The sequence below is a fragment of the Toxorhynchites rutilus genome, chromosome 2 (genome assembly GCF_029784135.1).
Source record: "Toxorhynchites rutilus septentrionalis strain SRP chromosome 2, ASM2978413v1, whole genome shotgun sequence".
Lineage (NCBI taxonomy): Eukaryota > Metazoa > Arthropoda > Insecta > Diptera > Culicidae > Toxorhynchites > Toxorhynchites rutilus.
In genome coordinates this window covers 17,811,374-17,826,738 of record NC_073745.1, presented here as the reverse complement: position 1 = coordinate 17,826,738, position 15,365 = coordinate 17,811,374, and the positions used below count along the sequence as shown (strand labels likewise).

General features: G+C 41.1%; 1 protein-coding gene across 1 annotated transcript; it reads right to left on the bottom strand.

Moving 5' to 3' along the window:
* Nucleotides 1–221: 221 nt before the first annotated feature.
* On the bottom strand, nucleotides 222–14,997 carry LOC129770803 (splicing factor YJU2). The gene is made up of 3 exons (XM_055773892.1): nucleotides 14,868–14,997; nucleotides 14,236–14,804; nucleotides 222–998 (listed from the first exon to the last, which is right to left on the bottom strand). Exons 1-3 carry the CDS (start codon nucleotides 14,889–14,891, stop codon nucleotides 425–427), a joined length of 1,167 nt encoding a protein of 388 aa, XP_055629867.1. The 5' UTR covers nucleotides 14,892–14,997; the 3' UTR covers nucleotides 222–424.
* Between the last annotated feature and the right edge of the window lie 368 nt (nucleotides 14,998–15,365).

Here is a 15,365-nt window from a genome sequence, read left to right as displayed (position 1 = left end):
CGAAGCGAACATTTTGAATTTGATGCTACTCTTCATCAGATACATCTGACAAATTAAATTATAGATTCGTTTGCATACATCACTCTCTAGCAGGGACGAAATGGAAATAAAGCTCGTGCAGTAAATGGACTAATCTGCATTCCATGCATCATAGAAAATACAACGATCACAATCAGCAAGTAACGGATGGGGAGTATATGGACTGCAAAAAAAAACATAAATTGGTTTGACGAATGGTGTTTTTGTGTTGCTCTATTCTCGCTGAATATTGATTACAATAATTAACGTACGGGCACTTCGTTCTTAGAGGATCAAATAAACATCACTGCTATGTCAAAGCAACTTTTAATGCGTTCTCCACGAAAGCAAACAATTAAGCTCCCCATCATAAAATCCGTCCAATCGATCACGGACAAAACCACGTTCACTCATTGCCATCGGAAGAGTTTTCACTGTCCGAGTAAGCCCCCAGCAGGCCTAATCCGCTAACCGCTGTCCCAGAGCCAACAGCAACAATAGCCGAACTGTTGTTACCGCTTGTTGCCGTTGTTGTTCCGCCAACTGTTTTACTTGTACTTAACTCTGTCCGCTTGTCAGCACCGCGCGCCCCCATAATGGGTGGGTTGTTTTCGGTTTCTTTAGCCGTTCTCACCACAACGCCCTCAACATCGACTGCTGCGGGCGCCGTGACAGTAGTAGTAGTACCAGCAGCAGCAGCAGCGAGAGGCTGCTGTTGCTTCTTCTTAACGACCAAATTACTCAACGAACTTTTTCTCACCCCAATGCTGAAGCTGCTGCTGCTGCTGCTGGTGTTGTCCAACTTTTTCACCTTGCTACCACCAGCAGTGGCCGACATCGTGGAAGGCAGAGTTGATTCAACAGCTGCCAGTCTGGTGCCGCTCCCATCCGGTTCCTGCTTGATCTCTTCGATGATTTCCTCTGCGGCAACTCGCTTCAGGCTACCACTGCCGGCAGGGCGGGATTGGAATTTAACCGATCTGAAAAGGGAAGTGGGAGGGAGAATGTTGGTATAAAAAAGGGGAAAACCAAACTGATGTAACAGGACGACCACATCCAATTGATGGATTTCGCGCCAACTCGTCTATGGGATTGGCATGACCCTCTTAGAACCTAATAAAACTTTCTGGGCGTGAAGACCTTACCTAATTAAGTAAGTGACTTGACATACTTGGTTTTCCGAAAATTTACCTAGACTAACATATGGAAAGGGCCAAATATTTTTGATTATTTTTTCATATTTTTTTTTACTCGAAAATGGTAAGTCCTATAAAAAAAATGATCTATGGAAAAGTTTTGGGAAAATTTTCAGAAAAAAAAAATACTGAAGAAATATTTTTTTAAATCTTTTGAAACAAAATCCAAATACCACTAGAGGTTTATGATTGGGCAGTTAAACTAAATGACAAATGTATCTCGAAATTGAATTTCTGTTACTTATCTAAATGACAGCATACAAAAAAAAGGCGAGTGAGCTTGAGGAACTGTTCAATCACGCGAAAACAACATCGGGAACACACAAATTTCATTGCTTTATTCCTGTAGATGAAAATAAAATCGCAGCTAAAAGGTTTTCAAATTTAGTAGATGATTCCGAAATCTTCAAAATATTAGATAAAAAAAATAGGAATGATATGATGATTGGATCTCTTGGAATATTAGTTAACATGTATATAATCAGATGAATAAAAATGAATTTAATATAAAAAAATTTCATCAGTTTTATCATATTTTATTTGAAATAAAGACCTTCAAAGCACTCATTCAACATTCTTGTTATTATTTTTGTTTTTGTTTTGGGTTGGCTTTCTGTACTGAAAAAAGAAATGAACTTAATTTCAATAAAATATTGAAAAAGTTTTTGTTAGAAAAACTTTTTGTCTTAAATATGCACAAGTTGCGATGTATGGAAGGGTTATAGGGCACAAGTTTATCTACAATTTATCCACCATTTCACCAAAATCTGAGATGACCATTTTGAGCAAATCGACTTTTAGTTTTTGAAGTCTAATTTTTTCAGTGCAGAATTTCAAAAAAATATTTTTTCAGTATTTTTTTTCTAAAAATTCAATTATTTTCCTAAAGCTCTTCCATAGATCACATTTTTGTAGGAATTACAATTTTCGAATAAAAATGGTCAAAAATATTTAGCCCTTTCCATATGTTAGTGTAGATAAACTTTCGGAAAACTGAGCATGTCAAGTTGCTCAATTAGTTAAGGTCTTCACGCCCAGAAAGTTTCATTAGGTTCCGAGAGGGTCATGCCAATCCCATAGACGAGTTGGCGCGAAATCCGTCAATTGCATAAATGGGTACAGATAATTGTCAATCGAATGCGAAGCAATGAGTTCATCATATGTGTATGGAAAAAATATTATTTGTATTATTGAATATGAATGAATGAGCAAAAATCTGAACTCTGTTTCGTTTAGGAATGCATGTTAAAAATGTTTATAGAGCTGAGGGCAACAATTCTGTTTATCCGATTGCATGAAGTTACATTGACATTCCAATAGACAGAGAAAATATACGGAAACAGAAACATTCTCGTCGGATTGAATGAAAATACTCATCCTTTGTGGGAATTTCATTTCCCGTTGCTGCTCTTACGTTTCGAAATGTACGATGTTATCAATGCTGAAGAATGTATTTTTTTTTCTCTGGAAGTTGGCCTGCTACTACGATACGATGTTTTGCCAAGTATTGCAAGTAACAATGTTTTGATTTGTATCACTTTTCAATGGAAGTTCATTAAGTAAATGAAATATAACTTACAACGATAGAACTTTCCACATGGCATGCGGTTATGTATAGGATTCCGATACGTGATTTTTTTTCTTTGGTGGAACACTGGAACACGGAACTTTTCACTGTACACATCATTTGGCCTGCGGCACGACGCAGCATTTCCTTTTTCATTAATACACTTTTAGATATTAACCAGTTTTATGCCAAGCACTCGAAAAATCGAACAACATCTTTGGTAATTTTTCATGCCTTTGAAAAGTAACCACTTGGCTGAATGATTTTTTAAAAAGGCGTAATCAGGATCATTGATCTTTCTTTATTACGTTGACTGCCACGTCAGTCACCGGTGACCGACAGTATAACATATGATAATAAAAGTAACTAATATAAGCATATCTATATCTATATATATAAAAATGGAGTGATGTCTGTCTGTCTGATTCTTATGGACTCGGAAACTACTGAACCGATCGACATGAAAATTGGTGTGTAGGGGTTTTTGGGGCCGGGGAAGGTTTTCGTGACAGTTTGAGAGCCCTCCCCCTCTCTAAGGGGGGGCTGCCATTCAAATATAACACAAATTTCTACATTAATCAAACAAATGAAACGAAATTTAGCATGTGGAAGTTTTAGGATGCAATAAATGTGGGACGATTGGCAAACCCCCCGGCGAAAAACGAAGCGAAAGTTAGTTCTAAGTGATACTCCGATCGATGCAGACGCATCGACGAATTTGTTATAATTTTAAATTCAATAAAGATAATGTTTATATTCCTCAACAACTCCTTTCCTCAACTTTTGTTACATAAATGATTCTATGGTGATAAGAAACTCCACCCCCCACTCTCTAGGGGGGCTACCATACAAATAAAACACAAATTTCTGCATTACTCGAGAATTAATCAAGCAAATGAAACGAAATTTGGCATGTGGAGATTTTAGGGTGCAATAAATGATTCTAAGGTGGTTAGATACTCCTGCCCCCTCTCTTAGGGGGGGGGCTGCCGTACAAATGAAACACGAATTTCTGCATTACTCGAGAAATAATCAAGCAAATGAAACCAAGTTAGGCATTGTGAGGTGTACAGGAGGCTTAATATCATCAGTAACCCTCACCCCATCTAACAGAGAGAGCCATGATGAGAATCCTTGCGCGAAAGAGCACAAGTGTCTTCATTGCGGCGGGACTCCTCATGATCTTATTCAATGCCCGGTGCAGAAATGCTTAAGAGTTCCGTGCCAACGACACAGGACAATCCCTACTCCATTCTGCAGAACGACGAGCCTGTTGCTGACGCTCCCAATGCCGGATGTTCCGGTACATCGCAGGGTGCCATCAGGATAAGAAAAAAGACGGGTGGGTAATGTCGGGGACATAACCGGAGTGACGTAGGACTATACAAAGGGGACAGCTTTTGTTAAATATATATTTTAAATATATTGTTTTATTTTCTTCTCCTACGTGAATACCTACCTATCTACCTGAAAAATGGATTAGTTTACTGTTTACTCTTTATGAATATGTTGATGGTTCTGAAAAGAACCTTTGGTGTTGTGTTTTTGTTATCACTCGATATTCCCATCTTGTTCGGTTAAACCTTCCTGTTTAGCTATTGCGTTTGCCACTCGCCATAGCTTTCACAGTTGGAAAATTTCTTCCCATCCAGCTTGTGACATATTGTTCAGTAAATTACATTTAATGCGACTTTGCCACTCACTGAAACTAATTGTTGCCTTGCCGAACCGAAGCTGCTCTATTCTTGATGCGTGTTTTCTGATTGTCGTGAGCAGCTTTGCAAGCCAACTCGAGCACTCCGACGGTCGAAACTCTATAATCGCTGTTAGGTATACTGGTGCTCCGGCACCAATCCGTTCGGCCTAGTTACCCTTGCAGAGCAATCAGTGAATGCGGCCAACAGGGAACTGGAGACCTGCACGGTTCGAGTGAGACTTTGCCTTTCCCTTAACTTGTCCTCCTTTGTTACGTCCACGATGCCGATGCCGTACAACCACACGGGTTTACGGTTTGAAAGAAAATAAGATATTTTTTTGGGGTCCGCGTGTTTTATACTCTAGCGCAATTTAAGAATAGGTGAAAATCAATAAGCTCAGAACAACTGCCAAATTCACATACTCATCATATCCTGGCAAACAAATTATGAAAAAATCAATTTGTGTTTTATTATTATTTTGGATAATGTTTTAGAAAGCATTGAACTGTATTTCCTAAACTCTTTTTTGGAAGATTTAATGGCCCTGAAAAGCGCCTTGTTTTATGGAATGGTTCCAATTTAGAAAACTTAGTACTCGTGGTTTTGAAAAAAAAAACCATTTCGAACGCCCTCGATGCCGCCTTGTTCTGGATTTGCCACCAAAGCAGTTTGTATAAAGAACAAACTTTTTTCTTCTGCTACCTGATGCCGTTTTGCGATTGCGTTTGTCACTCGCCACTCACTGCAACTGCCTGTTGTCTTGATGTCCACCGAACCGAATGTGTTCTGTTCCGAATGCGGGTTTTCTTATCGTCGCGAACAGCTTTGCCAGCTAACTCGATCACTTCGGCGGCCGAAACTATATAACGCCGACTAGGTGGACTGGTGCACTGGTACTAACGCGCTCGGCCTAGCTACCCTTGCGGGGAACTCCAGATCAACACGGTTCGAGCGAGATTTTGCCTTTCCCTTCACTTTTCCTCCTTTACCATGTCCAGACATGGCTGCTTGGGTTGGTTTGTTGATGTGTTGTGATGCGAACCGATGTGGTGTACGGTTTGAATGAGAATGATCGTTACGGAAGGAAGGAAGGTATTGTATTATAGAGACTTTAAACTTTTGCAGTTCATTCGTCTCTAGCCTTGAGAAAGGCCCTTTGAAAACTCTACTCTACTCTACTCCAGCGCTACCACCTCCGCCCTCTTGCCTTGAGAAAGGCACTCGATCCCTCGCCGTCCAGCTCGTCCAGCAACGATGTTGTCCAGTCGGTGTCCACACAAAGAATGATCGTTACGGCAGCGGAGCGGGGATTTTTAAGCTGACTGGCTGGCTCGAGAATTACGCATGTGTGAGACTGCGACCAATGTTTCGTTCATTTTTTCTTTTTCCTTTCCAATCGTGCTTCATTCTATTTCGCTGCTGCTCTGGTTGCCCGTTTTGGTCGGTACGATTTGAGGAGCACAAAATGAACCAATCAAAAATGGGCACATAGTGCATTTTGACAATGCTTGATATTTGACAATTATTCAATTATTTATCTCAAGAAAAATGAAATGTTATTCGTTATGATAGATGCGTAGATATATTTCCTATGAATTGACGCAAAAACCTTTGCGATCTATTGAGAAATGCTCGAGTTATAAGCGTTCCAAATCTTGCATTTTTTCCTACTTGTTCAGTGCCTAGATTTCCATTTCACCCCCTATATTTTCCGGTTAGACGTAGTCCTACGTCGAAATTACTTCTTTTCCATCACTCCCCAGAAAGAATACCGAAACTTCCCAATTTGGGATGAAGCCTCGAACTGAACGTGCTGAGAATAGGCCGAAGCAAGTACCTCCCGGTTTACGTGGTCATGCTACCAACCAGGGGTCCTCAGCACTTCCCGGAACAACAACGAACACGTCTGTTCCATTTTCACGGTCGAAGCAACAGCCACTACCTGGCCTGCTTGCGCTTTCAGACCTTGTGGATAACGCAAGAGGTCAAGGATTTGACCACTGTCATACAGTGGAATTGCAGAAGCATCATCCCTAAACTAGACCAATTTAAATTTTTAGTTCACAGTTCTAACTGTGATGTATTTTCTCTCTGTGAAACATGGCTTTGTTCAGCCGACGAGCTGAATTTTCACGATTTCAACATTATTCGCCTAGATCGTAACGACTCGTTTGGTGGCGTACTATTGGGGATCAAAAAACGTCACTCCTTCTATAGAGTCACTATCCCATCGATTACAGGCATTGAAGTTGTCGCTTGCCAGATACAAATCAATGGTAAAGAACTCTGCATTGCTTCAATATATATTCCTCCCAGGACTACGGTAGGCCGCCATCAGTTCTTTGATATTATCGAGGCATTGCCGGAGCCGCGGTTAATCTTAGGTGACTTCAACTCCCATGGAACAGCATGGGGGTCACTCTACGATGACAACCGTGCCACGTTGATTTATGATCTGTGCGACAACTTCAACATGACAGTTTTAAATACTGGGGAAGCAACTAGGATAGCCAACCCTCCTGCACGGCCAAGCATGCTAGACATATATCTCTGCTCTTCTTCATTATCCCTGGATTGCACATGGAAGGTAATCCAAGATCCCCACGGTAATGATCACCTACCAATAATTTTATCGATCGCCAATGAATCAAAATCTAGTGAGTCAGTCGATATTGCGTATGACCTCACGAAGAATATTGACTGGAGAAAATTTTTTGCAATTATTTGAAGCAATTATTTCGATGTATGAACTTCCTCCCCTTGAAGAGTATAATTTTATATCAAGTTTGATTTATGATAGCGCACTTCAAGCTCAAAAGAAACGTGTACCGGCTACCACTTTCCGACGTCGTCCTCCATCACTTTGGTGGGAAAGGGAGTGTTCAAAGGTCTACCTTGAAAAATCATCCGCTTTCAAAAAATTCAGGAAAACTGGATTAGTGGAATGGTTTCGAAAGTACCAAGCTCTAGAACCCAAACTAAAAGGTCTGATTAAAGCAAAAAAGCGTGGATATTTGCGGAAATTCGTCAATGGTTTGTCAAGGGAGACCGCTATGAGTACTCTTTGGAATACGGCTAGGAGAATGCGTGGCTGGAACCATACCAATGAAAGTGAGGAATACTCTGACCGTTGGATTTTCAAATTTGCAAGGAAGGTTTGTCCCGATTCTGTTCCTGCACAAAGCGTCGTACGCGATATTCCGCTCCAATGCGATTATGAGAATTTTTCGATGGTAGAATTCTCAATTGCCCTCCTCTCATGTAACAATTCAGCTTCGGGGTCGGACAAGATTAAATTCAACTTGTTGAAGAATCTTCCCGACTTGGCAAAACAGCGTTTGCTGAACTTGTTCAACAAGTTTCTGGAGCTGAAGATTGTCCCGCATGACTGGAGACAAGTGAGAGTGATAGCCATACGAAAACCCAACAAGCCGGCTTGCGATCACAACTCGTATAGGCCGATTGCAATGTTATCCTGTATTCGTAAATTGTTAGAGAAAATGATTCTACTTCGTTTGGACAAGTGGGTTGAAACGAACAATTTGCTGTCAAATACGCAGTTTGGCTTCCGCCGAGGTAAAGGGACAAATGATTGTCTCGCGCTGCTATCTTCTGAAATCCAAATCGCATTTGCTCGCAAAGAACAAATGGCTTCCGTTTTCTTCGATATCAAAGGGGCATTTGATTCAGTTTCCATGGAAATTCTCTCAGAGAAGCTTCATAATCGTGGACTTTCACCAATTCTGAATAATTTCCTGTACAATTTACTGTCAGAAAAGCACATGAATTTCTCTCATGGCAACTCAAAATCTTCTCGTTACAGTTTTATGGGCCTACCGCAAGGCTCCTGCCTAAGCCCCCTCTTGTACAGTTTTTACGTCAATGATATGGATGATTGTCTAACTAGAGACTGCACGCTGAGACAACTTGCAGACGATGGAATTATTTCCATCACGGGTACTAATCCCGTCGTTCTGCAAAAGTCGTTGCAAGATACCCTGAACAATCTGTTCACGTGGGCCCTCAAGCTGGGTATTGAATTCTCTACGGAGAAAACTGAAATGGTCGTTTTTTCTAGGAAGCACGAACCCGCCCAATTCCAGCTTCACCTATCCGGCAAAACGATCCAACACTCTATGTTTTTCAAATACCTGGGTGTATATTTTGATTCTAAATGTACCTGGGGGAGACACATTGCGTATTTGAAACAGAAATGCCAGCAAAGAATCAATTTTCTCCAAACAATAACCGGAACATGGTGGGGTGCCCATCCAGGAGACCTCATTCAGTTGTACAAAACAACGATATTGTCAGTGTTAGAATATGGCAGTTTTTGCTTCCGATCAGCTGCCAGGATTCATATTCTCAAGCTGGAGAGGATACAATATCGTTACTTGCGTATAGCCATGGGGTGTTTGCATTCGACACATACGATGAGTCTCGAAGTCTTGGCAGGAGTACCCCCGCTTACTCTTCGGTTCACAGAATTATCCTATAGATTTCTCATCCGTTGCAAGATCATGAATCCATTGGTGATTGATAACTTCGAAAATCTACTCCAGCTGACTCCTCAGTCAAGTTTTATATCTTTATACCATGAGTACCTTACCCACGACGTGCACCCTTCACCAGGCATCTCCAACCAAGTTTGCTTCCCATACTTTTGCAATTCCTCTGTCATTTTTGATCTGTCCATGCGACAAAAAATCCATGGAATACCAGATCACCTACGCTCCAATGTTATTCCGTTGATATTTTCGGAAAAATATGGGAAAGTTGGATCTGATAAAATGTTCTTTACTGACGGTTCATACATAAACGGGTCCACTGGCTTCGGCATCTTCAATGAAAATTCCAGTGCCTCTTTCAAACTCAAAGATCCTTGTTCCGTGTATGTCACTGAACTGGGTGCGATATATTACGCATTAGGGATCATTGAAACATTGCCCATCGACCACTATTTTATTTTTTCAGACAGTCTCAGCTCAATAGAGGCAATCCGCTCAATGAAAGTTGATAAACGCTCATCCTATTTCCTAACAAGAATAAGACAACTATTGAGTGTTTTGGTCGAAAAATTATTCAAGATTACCTTAGCATGGGTTCCCTCTCATTGCTCGATTCCGGGGAATGAGAAAGCGGACTCGCTAGCTGAGGTGGGCGCTTCAGAAGGCACACTTTTTGAAAGGCAGATTGCTTATAATGAATTTTTCCACATTCCTCGTCAGTATACGCAGCGCATGTGGAGTGGTGATGAGTTCGGACGTTGGTTACACACGATTATCCCTAGGGTCTCGACGAGTGCATGGTTCAAGGGATTGAATGTAGGTCGTGATTTCATTCGCGTGATATCTCGGCTTATGTCCAATCACTACAACCTAAACGCGCATCTCTATCGCATTGGGCTCGCAGCAAACAATCTTTGTGGTTGTGGCGATGGCTACCACGACATCGAGCATGTTGTCTGGTCGTGTATCCGGTTCCATGCTGCTCGCTCTCAGTTCTCTAGAGCACTGAGAGCACAAGCCAGACAATCGGATATCCCCGTCCGGGATATCTTAGGTAGCCGTGATCCTGATCTTCTGCTTCATCTATACCTGTTCCTCAGAAACGCCGATGTCATCGTTTAATGATGTTTCCTTCGTTGTGTCCCTGTTTCATATCCCTCCTATCCGATCTATAAACTTTTACTTAGTCGCGGCAATACATACACACACTCTTTACAGCACACGGGCCAAAGGTTGTGCAGTCCACTGATCATTCAACAAGAGCCAAAGGTTGTACCGCTCATGACAACTCTACACGAGCTGATGATTGCGCCGGTTAGTGACCATTCTATCCTGGATTCCTCGAGTCGAGAAGACGCACCACGCTAGATATGGGGTACATACTAGGGGGGCGTTGCTGATTAATGGTCAGCTGCATCCCAATAGGAAGTATCCCGTGTCGGGCACACGTACAGAGCATTGGAGACAGCAACATCCCAATTACGAGAACACTTGTAATACTAACCTCGAGCCGACCGCGAGTAATCGGTTACATATTACTAACATAGATAATAAGAAAAACTGTCAAAATATTGAACTCCGGCCCCGTCAGGGTAACGCCATATGAGCCTTGATAAAAATATATATTTTGGAAAAAAAAAATCAGTAACCTTCCCCCTTAATTAGTTGTTATAGGATGCAGTTGGAAGCACTGTTTGACGCAATGTTGATCGTCATTCCTTTGAGTTGCCGGGTCAGTCTCGTCCGCAGAACAAGAGTGGCAAGCCGATCGGTTCATTGCCTCCCTGTGCAAAGTGATTGTTGTCGAGTACTCTAGCGAACACTCCTCCGGGAAAATACCATATTCACAGGCATATGGAGGTTTTAGGGTGTAATAAATGTTTTTACGGTGGTTAGACACTCATTTCCCCTCACTAAAGAGGGGAACTCCCATACAAATGAAACAAAAATTTCTGCATAACTCCAGAATTCATCAAACAAACGAACTCAAATTTGGCATTTGGAATTTTTAGAGGGCATGAAACATTTCTATGGGGTGGGTGAGAAAACTGGTGGAGAAACTGCCATACAAATGAAGCATAAATTTCTGCATGACTCAAGAACTAATCAAGCAACCCGAACCAAATTTGGCATTTGGAGGATTTGGGGGGCAGTAATTGCTTCTATGGTAGTTTGACAATCCTCTCTTCTCTCTAAGGGAAAGGGGGGCTGCCATACAAACGAAACACAAACTTCTGCATAACTCGAGAACTAATCAAGCAAATGGAATGAAACTTGGCATAAAAAGTTTTTAGGGATCGATAAATGTTTCTATGGTGGTTTGACACTCCTCACCCCTCTCTCAGGGGGCAGAATCTGCAGAACTCGAGAATCAATGAATAATAATAATAATATAAGAGGCAATAAATGTTTCTACAGCGGTTTGATATTCGCATAACTCGAGAATCAATCAAGCAAACGGAGCCAAATTTGGCATGTGGAGGTTTCAGAGGGCACAAAATGTTTCTATGGTGGTTCGACACTCCTCTCCTCTCTCTAAGGGGAAGAGGACTGCCATACAAATAAAACACAAACTTCTGCATAACTCGAGAACTAATCAAGCAAATAGAGCCAAATTTGGGATGTGTTGGGTACGAGAAATGTTTCTATGGTGATATGACACCCTCCCTCCTATGGAATGGAGAGGGGGTCCCATAAAAATATTACACATATTTCAACCAAACATGACATGAATTTTTGAAAAACTCTGAAGGGAAATGGGAAAATTCGGGAAACTCAATTCGAATATGTTCTAAAATGACATAGTGACAAGCGTTGTTAATCCATTTGTTGTTTGCGCCAACGAAATTAATCTTTGTTCGAAAGTGGAAATGGATTTTAATGTGGTAAAACGCACTCCTATATCTTCTTCTATCTACATAAATAAAAATGGATCGCCGGATGTGTTGATAAGAGCAAAACTCGAAGAAGGAATTATCCAATTTAGGGCTATATTCATTCTATCATATTTTCTGTATCAAACATTTATTCGATGTAACGGAGAAACATGTTATTTGCAAGTGATTGAAAAATCTTGAACGTGAATTGCATCTGAAAATAATCTGATATTATAATGGCAAGTTTTGGTAGAAGTCCTAGGAAATTTATATTATAAGTAAATTGTAAAGGGTCAATTAGAAGATGAATCAATGAACAGTTCTGCGATTGGACCCATGATCGTAAGTAAGCAAACATGAACGTTTGGAAGTATTGATAACAAAAAATTAATTTTGGGTGGGACGAAGTTTGCCGGGTCAGTTAGTTAGACCTCAAAATATTCCTCCTTATTCCGCGCTGAATAACGTGAGATGACTCAAGTCTAAAGTGACCAGATGGTCAAAGGTCTAACGCGGGACACTAAAAACAAAACGTTATGTATATACGTTATGTGAAAATAAACCATAGTTTAGCGAGTCTCATTTATTCGTGAAACACTTAACATGTGTCTTTGCAATTATACTTGATCTGTATTATTTCTTTCTATGTATCGTCATTCAGTTGTGATTTTTCGGTGGTTTAAATTTTGTTTACGCCTGAAAATCACTCGCTCAGTTAGAGCATTAAAGCCTGGCAAGCACGATTCAAATTCAACAATTTTCTTCAAATTACCGAATGGAATGCTCGAAAATTTCAATCCATTTTTCATCCAATTAAGTGTTAACAGATGCATTAAAAAATGGACTATTTTCGGATGGCGATGAAAAAAAAACTACAAAAAATAATTTAATGGAACATATTTTCCTTAAATATTACGTTTATTAAGCCTACAACAAACATTATTCAAGGCTGTTGATAAGCAGCAGCAGCACTGTCAAGCAACTTCGTGATTTTTTCATACTATCAGCTTCACCCCACAGCAAAGGAGTTGGACACCCTGAGACACTTTGTGTCCGCCAGACATAGCCGATCTGGTATTTACAACATCCTCTCCCTGTCGCTCCTTAAGCCGGGAGATCGAAACAACTGGCCAAACGGTGAAGGAGAATCTGGCCAAAATGGACATTTTTATGCGGAAGCGTCAGACGAGACCGGCAGTATCTGAGCAGCAGGCAGTCACCCGGAAGGAGTAGCTTCAGGTGCTGGTGGAAAACTTCTTTCCGACGAAAGAAGTAAAAAACTTCTTTTCGTGCTCATAATGGAAGACGAGACGTACTTGATGCTAATATTCAACGAATGGCCGGGGACCGGGTACTTTACGTTCCTCAGGTAAGCGATGACGTCGAATATATCATCCACATCAAGTTCTCGAAGAAGGTCCTTCTTTGACAGACGAGGAGGGAATGTCCAAGCCGCTCTTCTTTCGAGTCATATGGTGAACGGGGAGATATATAGTACGAAGTGCTTGTCGGAGTTGGGAAGGTGATGTGGTATTTATGCCGAAACGGGGATCAGCTCATTATGCCAAAAGATCACTTGAAAATGGATAATGGATCGGCTGGAGATAAACATTGTCGCGTAGACCGCCAACCTTCCCAACATACCCCAGCTGCGGCCTATAGAAAACTTTTAAGCGAATGGGAAAAATGGAGAGATAGCTGACTATCAAAGCCACGGGAAGGTAAAAGAACATGTCTACATACATCTTTTCATAAGCCAAGATTGAGGTTCCGGTCAACATTTGCTTCTTTTGCGATACTTCATCAAACAACTCTGTCTCTTCCTGTCCAGCATACGCTAGTTCTTCCGGCTTATTTAACACGTTAAGCCTTGACCGAGCTAGAGGACCAAAGATGAACTTTTTGTTTGACTCACGTTGGTCCCTGCGGATCAATAGGGGACTTTTATAAAAATCATTTTAAATCTTTATAAAAATCTTAAAAATAAATCTTTATAAAAATTTTCCGATTTTGTTGCTGTCGTTTTCTGTTGACATTTTCTAAACAAAAAGTCCACTGTCGATGCGATGAAACCAGCTCAACGTATTAATCGTTGAATGCATTGGAAGCTCTCTTGAACAGTCTGACAAATGAAAGTTTTATTTTGAGGATCATCCATTTAAGAAAATCAACATGATCAAATTGTAATACTGAAATATATTGATATCGCGGGACATTTTCGTTCCTTTTGCCAAATGCGGGAAGTTTCGCGGGACGTAATCCTACGCGGGACATTTTTTGAAATACGGGACGTCTGGTCAGTTTACTCAAATCACTGCATCTCCATAGGCGAATAGCATGACTATAGATTGCCACCAATTGACAGGTACTTACTTGATATACTCTTCATCCTGCCGTTCCAATCTTTCCTCCCGCTCCCGAATCGACTCGGTCGGATCGTACTGCTGCAGCATTGTGTCGTAGTCGACATCCTGTTGTCGCCGGTTCAAATCCCTCAGCTCCTCCAGCGATTCCAGCAGCTCGATCTCGTTCCTCGACTGCTGGGTTCGATTCTCCAACAGTTTCATCGGGTTTGTTGCTTCTTCTTCGCGAGCTTCTTCCTCCTCTCTTCGCGCCTGCTCTTCCGCCAGTTTCAGTGCCATGAAATTCCTGGTGGCTCCCGCCTCTATCTCGTAGTCTGTATTCCGAGGATCAGTTTTGAACGATATCTCCTGCAGACAGCGAGTGCACTTGATGTAGAAACGATAAATGCGGATCCCCAGATAGTCCTCGTTTTCCACGTCCTCCTTGCGAGCGTTAAATTTTTTGCCCTTGTAAATGTACTCTCCGCATGTTACGCAGCGCATATTGAAGGGGGCCATCAAGCGGACCGTATATTGGCGATTTTTCGGGAGTTTAACCCGCGGGATTTTCGACGGATCGAAATCCGGTGGATAGTATTTCTATTGGTAAAATAAAAGTAAGCTATGGTGTTCTCTTTTTTTACAATTTATTGAAATACTTACATTTAATACTTTACGTTCGGACATGTTATGAACAACACAAAAATAAACAGTTCACAATCGAGCAATTCAAACCTAAGAATTCAAACCAAAACAAACGTTTTGCTGTCGAACGAGCGTATGTTAGAAAAACTGCAGTAATAGAGTTGGTTGCGTACACCCAGAGAATGGATTACTAAAAGAAGCCATCAAATCATTGGTAATGAAAACATTAATGTGGCTATACACTGTCTGTCCGGAGGTTAAATATTTGATATTTTTGACAGATAAAGTTTGGTTTAATGTTTGTACAAACACTATTTTGTTTGCCACTTTTCACGAATCAACAGTGGAAAACAATGTCAAACGTCGAACGTGGAAAAATTCGACTGAAATATTTAAGGTAAACTAACCATGTACCGACCGGTTCGAAGAACAGACCGAAAACATATTTCAGGCATCAAATAACTGAATACAGTTGAATCCCGATTATCCGCGAATGGATGATCCGCGGTGCGGTTT

Bases quoted from the DNA above. Each gene is read 5' to 3' on its own strand.
- LOC129770803 (XM_055773892.1), bottom strand. From the start codon at position 14,891: ATGTCCGAACGTAAAGTATTAAAT. The intron at 14,805-14,867 runs GTAAGTATTTCA...TTTTACCAATAG, and splicing joins CCGAACGTAAAGTATTAAAT to AAATACTATCCACCGGATTT. The intron at 999-14,235 runs GTAAGTACCTGT...TTCCCTTTTCAG, and splicing joins CAGGATGAAGAGTATATCAA to ATCGGTTAAATTCCAATCCC.